At 35.9% G+C, this 21,073-nt stretch overlaps 1 protein-coding gene across 8 annotated transcripts in view; it reads right to left on the bottom strand.

Annotated features, from left to right (window-relative positions):
* Nucleotides 1-21,073, bottom strand: part of INPP4B (inositol polyphosphate-4-phosphatase type II B) — a 763,890-nt gene that overhangs the window by 127,031 nt on the left and 615,786 nt on the right. For all 8 annotated transcript variants that reach the window (XR_008617771.1, XM_007111238.4, XM_055085901.1 and 5 more), the window contains 2 exons: nucleotides 18,855-18,963; nucleotides 1,453-1,630 (listed from right to left, as the gene is read on the bottom strand). Coding sequence is in view for 7 of the 8 variants with exons in the window: in XM_007111238.4 (XP_007111300.2) it covers nucleotides 1,453-1,630; nucleotides 18,855-18,963 (287 nt within the window). In the remaining variant the exon portion in view is untranslated. The remainder of the gene's footprint in view (nucleotides 1-1,452; nucleotides 1,631-18,854; nucleotides 18,964-21,073) is intronic.

Genomic DNA, 21,073 nt, shown 5'->3' on the forward strand with positions numbered 1-21,073 from the left:
TATTGCATGGAGGATACCGGAAGGGGTTTCCATTCCGGAGTCAACCAGACCTGGGTCTGAGCCCTAGTTTTGTTTGAATCCTGGGTTTGACTTTAGTTGCATGACTTTGCACATTTTTTAAACTTCTCTGAGCTTCAATCTTTTGCTTTGTGAAATGGAGATAACATGGACCCACAGTTTGAAGGTTAAATGAAATAACCTAAGTCACTGAAGTCACTAGCAAAATATTTGACAACGTAGGTAGTTGTAAATTTTGGGTCAATTTTTTCCTCCCTTTTCTTGATGGAGGTACCTGTTCTGGCATGGAAGGAAGGTTGCACTTTGAACTGGAAGTCTTGGGTTTTGATTTTTCACTTTTTAATTTATTAGACAATTCACTTGACCTTTCTGAATACATATTAGCTAATTTTTTCTGAAAATATATACTGGTTACATCCTATGAGAAAAATATGTGAAAATGTAGACTTTAAAATGTTAAATAAGGGCAAGGTATTATTATTATTATAAATTAACATATCTGAGTCAAAAATATATACAGATATAGTATTCAGGTTTCTATGAATCTGTTCTTCAGGGACGCAAAGAACCACACTGCTATCTTATTCTAAAATGTTACCGTGAAAATTGTCTTTGGTCAGTTTCTTCAAGGGCATATTCATTGGAAGTGTCTCATAATAAATTTCAAGATGTCCTCAGAACGCAGAGGTTACGAATGAGTGTACTGGAATTGGACTCCAGGATACTTGACTTTGCATTTCTATTCAAGCTGCAATTTGACTTTTTCTATCTTGGTTCTCTCCATATCATTCAGATGCCTTAATTCATTATTGAAATTGATGCTGAGTATTTACCCCATGCCAGACTACCATTCCTCTTTACATATACAAATGTAAGTAACCTTTGGAAAAATTAAGACCTAGGTCCTACTACATTTCAAACAATAACTAATACTTTTGGAAATTTTTAGAACCTTCTCCCAGTTGATAATGTTACAGAAAGTAAACTGAGGCAGAGGAATTACCCCAGGTCACTGATAGAATCCACATCAAAGTTCTGCTCTCAAATGAAGTGACATTCTGACTCAAAGGTATAGCTTCATATGCATAAAAATTAGGTGATCACCAGAGAAAATAATTTTCAAAATCTAAGTTAATTCATTTAATACAACCAGGAGCCAAAGAAAATGAAAGATGTCAAGGAAAAGAGAAAATATACCTCAACCAGTAATAGGTTTCGTTTCCTACTAGGAAAAAAAAAATTAATGTTCAGTAAAATTTGAAAAGAGAATGAGGCCAATTCATTTTGATCCTGTGGCAATACTTTGAAGCTTACTTTTTAACCTAGTCTGTTTTACATTTCCAGATGTTATGAAAGGCAATGTATGCAGAAAGCAGTACCAACGGGGATTTGGGTATTTCATTTTCCCCACTGCAGTGACGATTTGGATCTTACTTTTTCTGAAAGCATCTTTAAAGAATTCTTCAAGCTCTCTGGAGAATGCTGGCTGGCAGAATTAAGCAGTAGGTCTGCATGGGTTGCTATAAGAGGTTGTAGTTGACTGATGTTGCTGAGAACTTCTTTTGCTTTGGCTGTGTTTTCAGGTGAATAGTAAATAAACTGGTATCCAGTACTGCAACAACAAAGATAAAGGCAAGTTACACAATGAGCAGAAAGACTTTTCAGCACTTAGTACCAGATGGCAACTGATAAACAGAACTCCAAATAGCATTACTGCCTATTGAACAGATAAGAACTATTCTAAGAGATTTTTATGATATCCAAAGAGTGTTTAAAGTCAAATGACCAAGATATTTTGTAAGACTAGGTGAAATAAATCCAGTCCTTGCTCAATCACTAGGAAGATTCTTCATGATTACATATGTCAAGTATTAGTATTCAAAACAAATTAGTATTAATATTATTAATAATTATTAGTGAACTTGAGGTCACACAGTACAGAGAGAAAAGTCTGAGCCTTTATATTTAGGCCAATATGAATATAGATCCTGGCTGTACCACTTACTAGCTGGGTGATCTTGGGCAGCCTTTAGCTTCCTCATCAGGAAAGTGGGAATAATTATGCAAACAGTTCTAAGAGGTGGGTAAGATTGGTCATCGTTCATGTGAAATGCCTGACACAGAGCAAGCATTTAATAATTACTGTGTATATTCTTCCCCATGATACTCAGGGCAGGGGGCATAAATTTTAATAGCTGAGAAATGGGGAGAATATAAATTAATGCCAAGTGGGCATCTGGAGAATTTTATTGGATAGAAAAGGGACATGACGGCATAAAAATTCCATTATGCTATCTTTTTTATCACCTTTTTTGTTCCCCTTGTGGTTTCTCATTTGACTTGTAAAAATACCTAAAATTGATTACAAATGAAAGAATGACTGACTTTTATAGTCATCATTTAGGAGTTGGTCAAGCATGTTACGGATGTAAGCATTCCATGGAATGAAGGAGTCTTTGGCCAGTTTTATTAGGAAAAACAAAAGAGGCATTCCAGCAGGGAAAGAAGTAAAACAGCAAAACATCACCCAAAGAAAAAGAAGAGAGTGGCCGTGGATGGTGCATTTACATAGTGGGTGCAACACTTGGTTATAACCCTTTATATCCAATCATCAATGCTTTTTTCATAGTATCTTTGAAACCAAGTCCCCCCAGAACAAAGTTCCCTTACCGAGAACTTTGTTTATGATTAATTATTAATCAATTATAATTTATGATTAATGTCTCTGTCCAAAACTTTATTCCCTTTCTTGTCTCCTCTGACCTCAATCTTGTGCTCATCGACCAGTCAGATGACTAAAATTGCTGTTGTCGCTATCATTAACTTACAAACTCAGGTTGTTTCTCCAGGGCAGGATGAGCTAACAGGACCCCAAGCCATGGCCACCTAGTCTGAGAATCATAAACCAGTTATCCTGACTCCCAAAACTATGATTAAGGATTAAGGACTATCACAAGAGGAGGATTAATCCCGGCCCCTTTTTTTTTTCCCCTTTGAAAAAATCTCCAACTCAAAGACCAAGTTGGATTGGACCTGAGGCTTGCCTCCCCCTCCCTTGCTTGGTGCCCTGCAATAAATCTTCACTTTGCTGGCAGAGTTTGGCTTTCTGACCCGTGGGCACATGAGCCCTTTGCTGGGTTTCACCTTGCAACCTGTGATGAGTATTTACTGAATATTTTCTTTACATTTACCAGCTGAATTATTAACATTCCCATAATTCCATTTCTTATTTTGAAATATTAGCATCCAATAAGACACATTAACATCTAGAAAGCACTCTCCCCTTGCCTTGACACTAATGATTTTCAGGGCAAAGTATCGGTTTCTTCAGGGAGACAATATAATAAGTATTTCTATTATTTTATTTATTTTTTCACAATTATTTTTAAAAATGACCTTGGGGCTTGGACTATTCAGGAGATAGGACAAGAAGTTGACGAATGAGGGATACAGGTGTCTAAAAGCTAAGAAACACATTGCTCTCCTGTGACACCGATGAGAACTCACTCTTAATTGTGTACTTGTAGATTTTTTTAAATTTCAGAAGCAGGAGCTTAAAAACAAAACTTACCACTTATTTTAATGCAAACTGAAGCAAATGACAAGTAACGATGGCGAGGAGGAGAAAGAAAACAATAGTCCAGGCCAATTATCTCTGTCTCTTCCTGGCTCATCTGATCTCCTGTGGGACTGTGCTGAGGCCTCTAACAAAAATCATGAACTGGGATGTCCCCCTAATCATCTGTACTCAGACTGGATACAAAATTCAATCCACTGTAGTCTTTAGTAAATCAAACAACTCCATGTTATTTCCGCAAAGAAAATGATTATCTAAAGATACTGACATATACACACTACTATATACAAAATAGATAATCAACAAGGACCTACTGTATAGCACAGGGAACTATACTCAGTATTTTGTAATAACCTACAATGGAAAGAATATGAAAAAGAATATGTGTGTGTGTGTGTGTGTGTGTGTGTGTAACTGAATCACTTTGCTGTACACCTGAAACTAACACAACATTGTAAATTAATTATACTTCAATCAAATATAAAATGAATAAAGATATTGATGTGTCACCAGGGTGGGGATGATGTTTAATACCCAGCACTTTTTACAGCTGAGAATACGACTTACTAAGGACTAGACACAGAAAGCAGCCTGTGAGGGCTGCTCTGTGGTCCCTTTTCACTGATCTGCTCTTCTGTTATTATAATTTGCTTTCTGGTTTCATCTTATGGGGATGGATAGGCCTCCCATGGCTTAGCTCTGGGAAAGCTAGAGCTCTCAAGGCCAGTGTGGTCTTCCCTCCTTCTCTCCACAGATCTGTCCTCTTTCTGAGTGTGTCATTCCTGGCCTCTCACATATTCACTCCTATGCCCTCTTTTTGACTCCTCTTTTTTACCTTCCTTCTGGATTCACATCGTACTTCCCTGGCAGTTCAGTGTTACTTGATTCCTGACAATTATCTACTTTCATTAATTCTTTATACATATTTCCTACTGAGGAGGAAGGTGATCTCCGCGTCTTACTCTTCCGCCATCTTGCCTGTTCCCCCCCCAAGATTTATTTCTTACATCTTCTTTCCTTACACCTCTGCAAATTCCCTGAGTCTCCTCTCCATTGGAGGAAGTACACTGCCAAGATTTATTTCTTACATCTTTCCTTACACCCTAATTCAGTGGTGCTCAAATTTTAATAGGCGTAAGACTCCCTCGGGAATGAGGTCAGGGCCTGGGTATTTTTAATAAAGACTGCAGGTGCCCTGGCAACACCAAGAGATTCTGCTGTAGCAGGTTGTAGTCTTCGTAACAAGCATCTCAGGAAATCCTGATGCAGGTGGACGGCTGAGCACTTTTAGAAATATCCTCTGCCACTGTTTTGACCGTGAGTTGCCCTCTACACCTCTGGTCACACTACACAATGACTCCGATAAAAGTTCTTTATTCTAAGTTTCTTATTCTTAACTCATTCTCATTTTCATAATGCCTTCTATAAGGCTACTTTTGCACTCCATCTTTTTTTTTTTTTACAATTCTCTGCATTATTAGTCATCTATTTATTTATTTATTTAAATTGAAGTAGAGTTGATTTACAATGTTGCGTTAATTTCTGCTGTACAGCAAAGTGATTCAGTTACACATATGGATATTCTTTTTCATACTCTTTTCCATTATGGTTTATTACAGGATATTGAATATAGTTTCCTGGGCTATACAGTAGGACCTTGTTTTTTACCCATTCTATATATACTAGTTTGCATCTGCTAACCCCAAACTCCCACTCCATCCCTCCCCCACCCCACTTCTGCCTTGGCAACCACAAGTCTGTTCTCTAGGTCTATGAGTCTCTTTCTGTTGTACCTCACCTTTATATTCAGCACAAATTGCTTTGGTTCACTTCTCATTACCAGTATTGCCCCCATCATCCTTTCATCTTTTCCCTCCCAACATACTCTCCACCCTCTTCTTCTCCTGCCCCAATACATTCTTCAGTCACCATCATGGGACCTAACCATAACTCCTGCCCCCCTGTTCCTGAGTCAGCTTCTATTTGAGAAGAGTTATGCAGCAGGCAGTGGTTCTCCTGGTTAAGCCTTTTAATGATGAGCTTCTTACCTAGGGAGGCTGAAAGATTCATTTTCCACAATAAGAGCCAATGTTGGTGTCCAGGACGAAACAGTGTGGTATGGAAAAGAAAAACCACCACTCACAAAATAATTTTAAGTATACATAAATTTCATCTATGTATTCAGTGCCTTAACTCTTTAAACATGTCATATATTTGAACAGTTAGAGCTTCTTAAATAGAAAGTTATGAGTATAATTTAATTATTGAGATAAAAAGAATATTGCTAAACTCTGTTTTATAGTGGTCCGAAATTTAAACTGAATCCAAACACTTGAATCAACTATCAATCAGGCAAAAGCAGAAGAAAGACAAAATATTTGCTTGGACGAAGAATATTTCATAGGAGATAAATAATATAGCAAATCACAGATAATAAAAATTGAAATTAGTGTCATAATATTTTTATATTGATGAAACAGTGAATGAAAGTATATATGTATGTATGTCTATAGATACACTTTAATATATATTTATTTAAATTATTTAATATCCAGTTAATTAGCATATACACATACCCATACTCATATGTTCCTGTGCATATTGTTACTACCAGAGGTATCATTTTTGAGATATTTCACATAGTGAAATAATATTCATATTCATAAACTCTAATTGATATCCAAAATATGATTAAAACAATGATACATGTTCTTGTGTGTATATCCCACCTCAGTCACTTCTTGCTGGTCCTCCTTATTTCTCCTCTAGTGTTCCTTTCTTTTACCTACATGTCCTTCCTAAGTACTCTCATTTAATCTTGTGGTTTAAAAACCTCAGTTATGCTAATGGTTTTCGAATTTCTTCATCTCCAGCCTAGACTTTTCCCTGAACTCCATTAAAAGCAAAAGCTCTCCTCCTGACAGTTCCAACTTATCATGTTCCAAACTGAGCTCCTGATCTGCTCCCCATTCTCTACCACCAGCTCCTTCTATCTTCTTCCCCATCGTAGTTCCCACCAAGCTCATATGATGTGGCCAATGTCTCTTCTCTTCCTCTCCTAATTTTTGCCCAATTTTTCAGAAAATTCTGCCTTTTTTTCCCAAACATATGCAGAATCCAGCCACGTATTTCTACACTCACTGCAACCATGCTGGTGCAAGCCACCATCATCTACTGCCAGGATTATTACAGTAGCCTCAAACTGGTCTCCCACCTCTGTCCGTACTCTGAGACATTGAAATCCTTGACTTGTGCTTAGTTGGATGGGGGCGGGAAGCAGGCAAGGAGAGAGAAATAAAGCAGTTCTTTCTTAGTCCCCTGCCCACACCCCAAATCCAAGGACTTGCTCCACCATTTATCTGTGCCTTCCTTCTCCCAGGCCACTCCTTAACCCATTTGCTCAACCAAGCTACTATTTTGGCAAATGGAGTCATGGAAAAATACAGATGAGAGATGTTGGGGAGGAAGGATGGAAAAGGGAAGGAAAACAGAAGGAGATGGGGCATGGACAGATTAGGGTTGATGAGCTCAGGATAAAAATGCTATGGAGTGACGTGCCTCACTCCATAGCAGAAATAAATCTCCAGAGAAAAATCTAAGGACTATTTCCTCTTCTTTTTTTTTCCCCTACTCAAGCACTACTTGTAAAAAAAAAAAAGGATTTCTTGAATCCAGAGGGAGGGACAGATGTGCTTTCAGTTCTGAGAAGAAAACCATGTGGATAATAAATGAAAATTTACAGCTTAGTGCACTTGAATATACCCTTCTGGCTTCACAGGGTTTAACAATGTGCTTCATGAAATTGTAGAAGGTAAAAAAAACATACAGTTCTGCTTTCCCCCATGCGTCCTCTCTTTTTGTTCTTTTTTGCTTAGAAGTGTGGCTTAGAAAAAAAAACTTAAAGGAAACCAATATTTGTTTTGTTTACCTCCTATGGATTTCACTTGTATAAATTAAGTGAGTTAATTAATTAGTTAATTAATCTAAACTTAAATTGATGTTTGTCTCAGAAACTACTCTTTCTAAAAATATTGGTTTCTTGGAAATTTTAGAATCAGCATTTTGAACAAAGCTTGACTCTCTTGTTTATTAGCTCTGTGACAGGTAATGCTAATTAAAGGGGAAAAACCTAAAATTCATTTCATTTCGGCTCAACTTGCCCTCAAAGAAAATTTCCCTATTGGTTCTGGTCACACTGTCTCCTATGATCATCCCACTTTTCAGTTTGAAAGTTCTTATCTGCGATTTTTTGACCATTAGAACTAATATATATATATATATATATATATATATGTATGTATGTATATATATAATCCTTTCCTTCGTCCTATTCTTGCTCTAACAAAAGGTTCCCAGACAGTATTATATGACAAAGTCCAATTAGTTTTCACTTCCTTCCATGGCCTTTTCCCATTTATCCTTGGTTTTACTTGCCCTGATTTCCTCTGCCAACTTCCAAGAGTCTGGTAGATCTATTTCTGCCTAGTTTGGCTTCTGGTATTTTCATGCTCACTTCTCTGTGCAGATGTGATGGAGTAACACCCAAACCAGGTCCCCTGATTCCCTCCCATCCAAAAAATTTCTCAACTCCATCCTGGACCTCATTCATTCACACATCTAATTAAAGTACAGAGTAAGATAAGGTCTAAGAATAGAAACCATTCCCAAATAACACAGCAAGGTAAATGTTCCCCTGACTGCAAATGGGCCTGAGGGATATTTTTAGAGGTGATGGACATGTCCTAAAATTGGCTTGTGATGGGGATCACATAACTCTATAAATTAACTAACATTCACTGAACCATACACTTAAAAAAATAGGTCAATTGCACATTATTTTACACAAGTAGAGTAGAATGCTGGTTCCCAGGGTCTGGAGGCGTGGGAAATGGGGAGATATTGGTCAAGAGGTACCAAGTTTCATTTACCCAAGATGTATATGTTCTGGAGATCTAATGTACAGCCTGGTGACTAACAATGACGTATTAATGGTAACTATGTGAGATGATGGATAGGCTGATTAGCTTAATTGTGATGCTTATTTCATAATGTATACATATATCAAAACATCAAGTTATAACCTTGAATATATAAAACTTTTATTTGTCAATTATACCTCAATAAAGCTGCAGGAAACAAGCAAGTGTTCCCAGCATATGATATTGTAGTGCTGGTGATTATGATTCTGGGATAAGAATACAGGGAAACAGAAGGTATATTTAGGACCCATTTTATTTTTTTCCCTGTTAAATCTGATATTTTTATGGAGGGTCTCTAAAAAAGCCAATAATTTATACTGTAGATTATTATTACACTAATAATCCAAGTCTCTCTCATTTTAATAGTTAATAATTATTAGATGTATAATATGGGCCTAGAATTACGCTAATTTCTTTTCAGGGATTATTTTATTTAGTCATGAGAACAACTCTCTGAACAAAAAATGTTATTCCATTATATAGATTTAGGAATTGAAGACTCAGTAGGTTAAGTAACTTGATCTAGAACATACAACTACTACAAATGGTAGAACCAGGATTCAAATGCAGGTCTTTATTAATACACAGTTTGAACTCTTAATTGTGTTTTACTATTTTATGAACATGGTATTGATCCATTTGAGATTTGAAAAAATTACAATCCCATAACTAACACAGGAAACATCTTTTATTTAGTAAAATAATGGTAGGTACAGCATATAAATATTAAAACAAAATATAACTGAAGAAGTTCTCATCTTCTAATTAAAACAAAGCTCATTAGAGAAGATGTATGATTCTATTTTATAACACAGATTAGACATAAGAAAGAATTTGAAAATCATCTCACCATAAATTGCTTGCAACAAATATTTAACGACTGCTATTCAGTCAATGCACTGAGAAAAGCAAAGGGCTGGAGTTAGCCAGCAAGATAATCACGGGATGAGTGTGATGATGCTTGTTCTCTAAATGCTACAGCCAGGGCTGGTAGCAGAGAAGAAGAAAAAGGGGGATAAATAGCTGCTTCCCACAAGTCCTTGCGAATCTAAGGCTCTATATTGTTAATAGATGCAAAAATCGCCCAGGTAGCCATAGTTTCAGAGTTTGTTTACTAACCACTCAGTACTATAGCTCTTTACATTCCCGAGAGCTCAGACCTTCATTTAAGAGTAATGTAAAAGGATGTCACATTGCATCCAAATTTCCTAGGCATTTTGTTGTTGGAGATTTTTTTTCATGATACCTAGTTTTCCATATTTGCTGGAAGTAGAATGGGCAAAAGGGTTTTACAAAGACATTTCTCTTATTCTACAGCTAGGAGAGATAGAAAATAAAAAGGAAAGTCCTAAAGGAAATAGAACTCTGTATCTATCTCTACCACTCTAAGTTAACTTGTTATCCTTTCCAAAACATTCACCAATACCTGTCCTCTGTGTATACATAATTTCTTGTTTTATTACAAGTACCTTTTTATATACACCTCTAGATACCTCATAATCCATATACTAATTAAAATGACTACATAGTGTTCCACTTTAGTGATGCAGAATAAGCTTGCTTAATCATTCATTCAAGATGTTTCTAAAATTTTACCATTATGAATAGAATCTCTGAATACTTGAAATATTTTTAAAATTATTTTTATTATATATAATTCCTAAATAAGTGGTTTTCCTGGGGCATATTTAGGAAAGTTGTAGATAGAGAATCAATAAGGCCAGAGTCTTAAAAATATTTTACTATTTTCTTTAGCAGATTAAAATAGTAACTGATCTAGTGAAAATTACCACATCAATTCATTCATTCTTTTTTGTAGTACAGATAAAGTAATTTACTTTGAAAATTATATTATCATAAAGGCCCAGAAAGGGTCAAATGCATCAACTTTTAAAAAATTTCTATCTGGTGGGTAGCAAAAATCAATTCTTAGAAAGGTTATCCATAAACTAACATCATTCATTCATTAACAGCATACACATTTCGTGTTGAAAATCTATTGATTGTATGAGGATGAATGCATATAGAAGACCTTGAGACTGGGCATCGAAGTCTGATTTTCCAGCTCTGTTATTAGCTGTATGGGTGATTCAGTCTTTGAAACTCTTTATTCTCATTGATAAAATAAATAGGGGAATTTGTAATCTGAGATTCCCTGTAAGTTCTAAGATCTAAGATTCTTTAATGCAAAAAAAGGCAGACTCAAATAACTTTCTTGTTTCCCAAAACTTCTTTTCATATTGAATATAAACAACTGATCTTATTAAGTAAACATGGTAAACACATGGTGTATTTCCTGTGTTCCCTTTCCTCGTGAATTTTCCATTTACCCAGTTATATTAACCAGAAACCTAAGTCCTTCAACCTTGCTCAGTCCCTCAAGTCCTCATCCAATTGGATTTAAATCCTGTAAAACTGTCCTTAAATCTTCTTCAACTCCATACTCACCCATCTCCTCTCACCAGCACTATTATAATACCCTAATTGTATGCCCTTTGTTCTCTCCACATAGTAACTCAAAATGCGCCTCTGATCATGTTAATACCCAGATAAGAACCTGTCAATGAGTCCTCTTAGCCTAGCCTAGCCTATAGGATGAGAAGCTAGGACTTGACACAGCAAACAAGGGTCCTTCAGATTTGGTTCCCACCCTTTAACCCTTCTCTCTCTCTCTCATTCTCTCTGTCTATCTATCTGTCCCTTCTGTCTCTCTGTCTCTGTCTCTCTGCCTCTCTCTCTTTCTCCCAGCTGCTCTATGTTGCTTGAGTTCCTAAGCCAAGGTGCAATAAATGGCACCACCCTGCCCATGTGTGCTGCACAGAAGCCTGGGAGTCTTCCTAGACAGCTCTGGATTTTTACCTCCTACTCCAAACAGACACACAAAGTCCAAACAATTGCCAAGTCCTTTAAAATATCTCTGTAACGGATCCCCTTCACTACATCTGTGCTTAAACCACCCTAAGCCAACCCACCTTTCTTCAGCAGAAGCACTGCAATAACTACTTACTTACGCAAGCCTCTTGACAGGGAAGAAGACATTGGAATAGCTTAGGCAAGGTCCCATCTAATAAAGATTCTGCGATGACACTATTTTTTCTCACCTCACACAAGCTGATTGTGTGATTTTCCCATGACATAAATCCCATGTGTACATTTTTTTAAGTTAGTACTTTCACTATAATCTTGCAAAGAATGAGATACTCTAGAGTTAGTTTCTAAAGCTCTGGAAAATACAGCACTTTTAAAATTTTCTGGCAATTTATTTGTAGATGACTTTCCTTTCTGCTGTTTGCTGCCTCTAGAATGATGGATATTAAATATCTAAGCTAATAGAGAGCTTTAAAGAACATGCTGAAAATTACTCAGCATTTAATCTGAGTACACAAGGTCTTCCTTGGATTAAAAGCATACTAGTTAAGATGACATAACTATGTCACGATTCCAAATATTTTTTTAGTTTATAGTGAAGAAGAAATGCAACTCCTGATTTACAGAAAATAAGTCCTCAAACCATATATTCTTTTCATAATTAGTTTTTTAAGCAGAAAAAACAGGTTTCTATAGTTTGCTATAGATTCCACATTTTGACTCCTAATATTCCTATTGATTAACTTTTTCTTCTGAGCTAAAACCAGAAGTCACATCTTAATAATTGTGTGAAATTAAAACATTTAATTGTAAAGTCAAATTATCCAAATTATCTTCCCGAGAGTGATGATACACTTAATATGTCTTTCCTCAAAAATCTCAAGATTATAACCATTCTTTCTAACAATCTAATGATTGCAGAAGTCAACCACATCCACAGTGCAGATAAGGAAACTAAAGGGTAAAAGCTCAGTGGTTTTCTGACATCACACAGTTAAGATTATGTATTTTATCATTTTCAGACAATGTTCTCTTTACCGAATTTATTATCACTCTAAATTCTAGGATCATTTAGCAAACTTGTTTTCATTTACAATTAAAGTCATTTTCTTTAAAGGAAAGATTCAATTTTTAAGAAGTTTGAACTGTTACACTTGACACGGTGCTTCTTGCTTCAGATTATACTTTGCTTCACAAGCTTTTGGGTAGGTGATTGGAAGAATGTTGCCAATTTTTAAACGTTAAAGTCACCACTGCATTAGTAATATTGAACCGGATTTTAGGTTGGCTATTTTTATAAAAATCATCAGCTTTCCTCTTTCAGAACACATAAAGGTATATTTTCACTTCTTAGTGAGGCGCAGGCAAACACAAACATTCTACTAGCTGACAAATGGCTGTCTGAAAGCCTACAAGACATTTTCCACAAATGCCCCTATGTTTCTGTCACCTAATTCCAACACAATGATCTCTTTAGGCAGAGCAATTTGTTCATCCTTTTACTCCTCTGACAGACAATGCTTTCACTTCTTTTATTTACTTCTTCTTATACTTAGTCATTCAAGGAACACTTATCAAGTTAGTTCCTGGGGATACAGACACAGTCCATGCCCCCAGAGTACACAGTCTAGAGGGGAAGAGAGGCAATTGGGTATGTTTGTACACGGGAGGCTAAAAGCAGATGTGGCCTTGCCAAGGAGTTGGAGAAGACTTCAGGAAAAAAAAAAAGACTTCAAGGCAGACCCGAAACTGAAGAACTTTGGTCTGGTTCACCGTGGAGGGTGGTATGTGAGGAGAAGATGATGGTGTGAGTAGAGAAATATGAAGCTGGAGAAAAAGTCAGGGTCAGATGACACATGAATATCTCATGCACCTTGTGCTTTATTCTCCAGGCAACAGGCAGCTATGAACTGTTTAACATGATGAAATCACAAGATTGTACTTGCCTCTTAGAGATATTATTCCAACCAAGGTGAGGAAAACGGATGAGATGAGAGCCAGCCTGGAGGATGAAGAGTGATTCAGAGATTTGGCAGTAGGCCATTTAAAAAATGGTGATTCTATGGGTTAGGATTATCCTAAACCACAATTGATTATTGAAATGAACGACTTCCTGAGACATAAGAAGGTAGAAGTGATGGAACTGATTTTTTTCTTCCTGGGAAGTGGAAGCAAGGGAAGAAAAGTAGTCAAGGATTTTCAAGCTTCAAAGTCGAACATCTAGATGGATGTGGTATCTTAATTAAGAAAAACAATCCCCAAGAGAAGTTTGAGGATAAGGGGATGAGAGATGACTGAATATGTCGACTTTGAGGTGTTCGGATGATACCATTAGCATGGAGCTGTCTACTAAATGGTGGTAAATACATGTCTGAATCTCAAGAGCCATGCCTGGGCTTAGCACAGAGATGGTGTACGAAGCCTAGTACTTAAGGATATGCAGGCACAAGGACTTCCTGTATAGCACAGGGAACTATATTCAATATCTTGTAATAACCTATAATGGAAAAGAATCTGAGAAAGAATATATATGTCTATATATACATATATATGTATAACTGAACCACTTTGCTGTATACCTGAAACACTGTAAATCAGCTATACGTCAATAAAAAATTTTTAAAAAGAATATGTGGGCAATTAGGCATATTATCCACATTAATACAACTTTTTTGGAAGGCAGTATGACAGCATCTCTAAAGTGTAACCACTTCCACTAAGAAATTCCACTTTTAGGAATTTTATCAAAAAGAAACACAAGTTTGCAAAAACATAAGAATAAGAATAAGGGTTTACCTTGCAAACACAGAGTTATAACAAATAATAGGAATTAACTAAATGCCCATCAATATTGTATTTGTTAGATAATTCTGCTACATTCAATCAATAAAACCCTACTTAGTTTTCAGAAAAAAAATGAGATCTAAATGTATTGAAATTAAAGGTTGTCAGAACATTTTTTTTAGTAAAAAAATACTTGTTTACATATTTTATATAAATAATAGCTGATATCTATTAAGCCCTCATTATGTGCCAGGTACCATTATAAATGTTTGGTGTATATCAAGTCATAAAATCTTCAGAACAAGCCTATGAGGTAAAGCAATATTATTTGTGTCACGAGTGAGGAAACTACGGTACAGAGCGGTGAGGTAATTTGACTAATGTCACAATGCCAGTAAGTGCCCAAACCAGGATTCAAATCCATACAAGGTGTAGAGTCTATGAATTATCTGAGATGAGAGTTTCTGCCTTGCCCCAGAATGGAGGCCAGAAAAAGTAAACTGAATTATAGGAAAGTCAAGAACATGACATTCTCATGACCTGAGTTTGTGTGGACAGAGTCCTGATCACTGAAAACTCAAAGAGTTGGATAGCTAGAAAAAATCGCATAGGGAAATGCATTAAGCTGTTCAGATTGGTTTACTCTGGGGAAGGAGAATGGAAAAGGCAGACTTTTCACTTTAAGTGCTTCTTTATTCTTTGAATTTGTGTGCTAGGAGCAAATATTTTTTTTTGTATATTTAAAAAGAGAATGAAGTAGGAGAAAAACTGCATTACGAATTCATTTAGGATCATATGCAACTTAGCAAGAATCCTTTCATTCCCTTTTATTACATTTAGTTTAATGCTTTGCAAGTGTCATCATTTAGTTTGTAAAGTATGTCCAAGACTCAGCCGGGCTATTTAATTGAAGTATTTTATTCTCTCCTGACTCCACACTATAGATGTTGTAAGAGCTAAAACCCACCTATTCTTGAAAATTTGTTGTTGTGCACAGGCGGCTGCACAGAGAAAAGTGCACATTGATGAGAAAAACCTGGTACACAGTTTTGGCAGACCTAGTGTTGTATTTGCTCAAACATGAACTGAGCTGAAATCTAAGAGTGGCCAAGGAGAAACTGACTCACCGGAAGAAGAAAATATACCTCCAAGGAATCAAGTTATAATCAACACAAAAATTAAATTGCTATCTCCTTGGAAATGATATGTTGTCAACTACTGGACACAGTTCAAAAGAAAAAAAAAAGGAATGAACAGGGCTTTTATTCACACTTCTTATTTCTATAGCGTCTGTATTTTATTATACTTGTAAAATTTCTTTATTTTTTGGTGCTATAAAGTGTTTTATCCAAAAATGAAAAATTTATTTGAAAGTGAACAGGAGATGAATTTTAGCTATAACTTGTAAGACTGATATTATTAAATATAGTAGCTTTGTTGTATTGGGCATGACTTCCAAAAACCAAAAACACGTAAGGATTTTTAAATGGAGAGCACTCAATTTATATACTTTGAAGAATTAGTCATTTTAAGCCATTTTGAATTTTTTAATTTATAATAGAAGAAAAACATAAGATGTGGATTACATGTGGAAAAACAAACTGGAAGAGACTGTACCAATATGATCCCAGTAACTGTCTTGTTGAGGAGGGAGATTATGGGTGATTTTAACCTCCTACTTTTGACTTTTCTACATTTGCCAATAAACATATTTACAAAATTGGAAAACTGTCAATAGAAAGCAATATATTAAAAATATATATCACTAAAAGATAAAAAATATTTCTATTTAAAAGATATAAGACTTGAGACATGGATTTATACAGAGTTATGATCTCAGATTCTAAACTGCTCTACCAGTGAGTGACAAGATAAATTTCTGAGAAAAACCCAGAGATCAAGGTAGAGACATGGAAAGACCTCCAAGTAGGGGAAAAAAAATTGGCTCTCAAAAATCATATCACGGATGCAGTCTTATTGCTTTCAATGAATACATCTGAATCACTCATTCCCTTTCATAAAAGAAATGAAAATCTTTGTCTTAAGCATGAAAGTGAAGGGTCTGAAAACAAATATACTGGTAACTGCTGCCTAGTCTGCTCATATGTTACTGGAGAAAGTACATAAAAAGAAGAGGTGGAAAACTCTGACCATTTTGCTTAGATATCTCAGCTTTCTACCACTAATGAAAAATGTTAATTTATGTTTTAAACCCCGCCCCCCAATTAAAAAGTGGTTAGTGATACTGTCTGATGAATATATTTCAGAGGTAGTGGTATGATTTTGCATCCAGTTCTCCCATTTCTGGCTTATTGGATTCTTGCTACACTGTAGGCTACAGAGAACTTCCTTCCCTGATGTGGTATTTCTCCTTTTACTCAAGAAACTTCCTATTTATAATAGAGAAATGGGAAACTTCTATTCCTATTTCTCCTTACAATAATAAGGAAAATTTTCCTTAGAAATTGTATAACCATTGTGACTGTATAACCCTTGATCTCATAAAAAGTAAGTCTGGTTTGTTTAACTCTTTGTACTGTTTTACTTTCCTTCAGAAAATTCCCCCAAATTCTAGTACGACTCAAGTGTTGTAAGCTCAAGTACCGCCTATAACACTTCTATTGGTAAATTTTAGTTTGTTTTCCTCATGGTTTTTCCAAATGATTTTTTCTCTCTTCCATTTGAAATTTTGGGGTAGTCAATCTTGATTATGGGACCAGATTGAGGGGGTGGGAGGTATGGAGGGAAAACCATTGTAGATACTCAAGGCAGGCATTTGACACTAGGATCTTTTGCAGGGAGTCAGCTCTGAGTTCGTCCCTAATGAACAGGTAGATCATAAGGACTTAATATTCTCCAGGAGTGAACACTGCCCCTCATTGTCTTTTTCTCTTCTTTACAAAGGCTCTTGGTTTTCATGAGGTGCCTCTCCATCTCAGTGAAAGGGCTGTGCTTTCAGGTCATGATCTTACTCAGTGAAAGTTCTGGCTTAATCTGAGGTTCCTGCTGAAATCACAAATGATCAAAGCCGGGAAAGTATGTGTTGTTGTGGTAGATTTTCCCTTTCTTTTATGAAATACTGGAAGTAAAGAATTGATTCATATGTTGAGGGAGGAGTCCACAAGCTTTCAAATAGTGCCTAGGTAAATCACTGAATTCAGAAACACGTAAGTGTTTGATGAACAAGTGAATACATGGGAAAAAGTATATATATTTATATATATATGTGTGTAAAACTGAATCACTTTGCTGTACACCTGAAACTAATACAACATTGTAAATCAACTATACTCCAATAAAAAATTTTTAAATGATTAAAATGGTAAATTTATATGTTACATATATTTTACTACAACAAAAAAAGCTTAAAAAAATTTAAAAAACAAACAAAAAAACCCCCAAATAATATATGAGTAATTAGGGTTTTGGTTCCCCTAGAAAAGTCTCATGTCTAAAGCATGAAAAGCTCTATAATATGCTCGGTTTTATTCATCCACGTTACTCAGGCCCAAGTTTTCCCAAATCAAAACTCTTACAGCTTTATCCCCATCTTTGGTTCCATTTTGTAACAATTTAATGAGTTGGGGATTCTTTAAAGAAAAATTTCCAATAAGCAAGACGTAATGCTTTTCTTCTATATTGCAACAAATATTCCTTTATGTAGATTTTCTTTCCTCCTGATAGATACTAATTGAGGTTTTATACATTTTTCAAGTTTAAATAATCTGTGTCACTATTCCTGTTTCTAGACTCCACACCCTTCACCTGTCTTCTCCCAGCATTATTCACTTACATCTGTATCAGTGGTTCTCAACCCTGGCCACACATCAGTCTCACCTGGGAAGCTTTTAAAACTTACCAATGCCTGGGCTCCATTCCCAGAACTGACTTTATATGTCTGGGGTGATATCCTGGCATAGATAAAATATTTTAAAGCTCCAAAAGTGATTCTAATGTGCAGCCAAGGTTGAGCCTGTATTCCACTCTTATTCTCATTTCAGTAAAGGGATAGCATCCCTTTCCCCATGCGGTCTGTCACTGAACTGATTTCCAACCTCCATGAATTACATAGAAGGTGCCTCTCCCCTCAGAGCCCCTCGCTGGAACTCTGACGTCCACTCCCTGTTGAAATAATAAGGCAAAAGAACCACTTTCTGCAGCCAAAAGGTCTGGGGGAAGGATGTGACAATTAAAGGATAACCTGAGGGAGTTTCTATGTGGTAATGGGACAGTTATTTATGATGATTATGGTGATGCTTACTCTAATCTACACCTGTGATACAACCTCATAGAACTATATACCATGCCCACCAAGAAACCAAAACCAAAAACAATAAACTAAAGAAATCTTAATAAGGAGGTAGCTGAGTTAATAATATTGTATCAGTACATAGACAATTTCTTTAAAACAAGAAAGACAAATATATATATGCATTGCTAGTTTATACGTTTATATAACAGTATATCAGTTACACAATTCTAACTTATTTTTAATGCTTTCTTCCTGAATAGGCTGGAGATGTCAAGAACTATTCATTCTGATGGACCAAGCTTCTTTATCCTAACCTGGTATACGAAATTCCCCAAAGAGAAGATAAATACCATTAATGCATCCTGTCATCACTTACTTTCTTCTTTCCGTTTCAAATCTATGGAGTAGTTTCCGAAGACCACCATTCTTAAATCCCTGAAAATGTGCAGCTGGGGCTCCCACAGTGATGACATCGTAGAGAGCATCTGGAACAGGAATGGACGAGGAGATGAACACTTTGCAAACATTTATCTCCAACATGCTGTTTGCATTGAAGCACTACGGGAAGTTTGAGAAATTATTCTGTTTGATTTTGCAGGAATAAAAATGAACTCACAACTCAAGGGGGCAAGAGGAGCTAATCAATCTTTCTAAAAGCCACCTGTGCACCTAAACAAGTTATAATATTTCCCTGATTTGTGACTACATCTTAATTATATTGTACTGTGTAGAACAGTATGTTCTCTCATTCTTCTATATACTTACTGAGATAACATGTTAATTGGTCTTTTGTGTATTTTACTTTATTGAGTTTTGCATCATTTAATTTGCAATCATATTGAAATTCAACAATAATGAACAATCTTTCAACCAAAAGTTGCCGAGAAAAGAACCAAAATATTAATGCATTTTGACTCAAGCGCAGAACAGTAATAGTGCATTTTAAAAATCTATACATAGTAGTTTCCTGCCTGTATATACTAAATCTTACACAATTTTGAATGCATGCAATTGAATTTTGCAATTTCCTTAGGTTACATAGAAAGAATACACAAAATGTCTCTTGATCTATTTTCCAGTGAGATACTTTGATTTTTTTAAATAAAACATCCATACATTTAAATTGAAACTCAATCCTTTGATCTTCAAAGCCATCAAGTTTGATACATATTAAATTTACCACTTCAAAACAAGCCATCATTTTTATATTCTAATGAAAAGTATCCCCATAAGAAGGAAGACAAAGTGAATGCCCTCTTGTTAAACTACATTTTATTTGAGAAACCTAATTTCATAGTAGATCCTTTTCAAATTGATTTTGGTATTGACACCTTGGTTGTTTTTCTGATCTCATTTACAGGGAAAACATAAATTATTTTATTAGCTTTGGGTAAACACCATAGCTTCTTCACAGTGGTTCAATCCAAATGCACCTGAAATAGTTTTTCTTTTTTTTTTTTTTAAATAAAATATGTCTTAAATTGAAAAGACTTCAGCTGCACTCAGAGAACTCAAGGTCACAAAAAAACAGAAATACAACCCGAACCAAATGGTTAGTAAGGCAGATACTGAACAATCACTTAATGGATTGCTGGAGTGGTGAGCTCTTGTTCTTTTAAAAAGTCACTAACCAACTAGAAGTCATCTTTTCCTAAAATAGCAACACATTAGACTAGTGTGAAATTTTCAGATTTTGTAGTCCAGGGAATTTTAGCCTAGGGCTAAGAAGAGGGTTTTAAGGTGTCCAGGGATGGATGGTGAATTGTATTGGTGCATCTGTTCTACTTCATGGAAAGGGATCACAGCTTTCTTGAACAGTCATGAGATCACCCAAAAGGGGCCAACTAAAGACTTGTCTACCTGCATTTATCTGACGAGAAACCTGAGGATCTTGTGAAGTTACCTGCTTTGTCTGAAGTCCCAAAGACGTTATGCCCAGGGCCTTCTAACTTCTAACCCAGGGATGGAGAACCAGTGATTTAAGTTATCGACTGGACCCTGAGTCCCTGGCTCTGGATCCCAGCTCTGCCATGTATAAGTTGTGCAGCATTGGGAAAACTACTAACCCTTTCTATGTCTCAGCTCCTCAGCTAGAAAATGGAGTGGAAAGTAGTAAAAAGAGGTTAGCATTCAGTAAGTATTGTCTATGATTATTTTCCCTATAGGAAGTAATCCTACCAATTAAGCAAAGAAAGCTGATATTTTAACTTTTGCTTATTTCTCCATAAAAATAAACTTTTCAGTCTGAAAAGGAAAGTGATTCTGAGGCTCAGTCTTCTGAATAAGATCAGTTCCTGTGTTAATCTAAACTAAATACAAAAAAAAATCATCATGATGTTGTAAAGAAATACTTTGCATTTCTGCTAAAACCTGGGTGACCAGCAATACCAACAATACACCAAAGTGACTATAAACTGTATCCACATGTCCCACCAAGCCCAAATTAAACGCATTCCTAACTCAATTTTCCAAAAAAGCTCTCTACGGACTTTCACTGGATCCAGAAAAACTTGTAGCCTCTCCAACACCACCCAGCAAGAGGGGAAGGATGAGGGAAGTGGAAACCTGAGTGGAGAAAGCAGTCTTAATTGATCG

This window comes from Physeter macrocephalus, chromosome 7 (assembly GCF_002837175.3).
Source record: "Physeter macrocephalus isolate SW-GA chromosome 7, ASM283717v5, whole genome shotgun sequence".
Lineage (NCBI taxonomy): Eukaryota > Metazoa > Chordata > Mammalia > Artiodactyla > Physeteridae > Physeter > Physeter macrocephalus.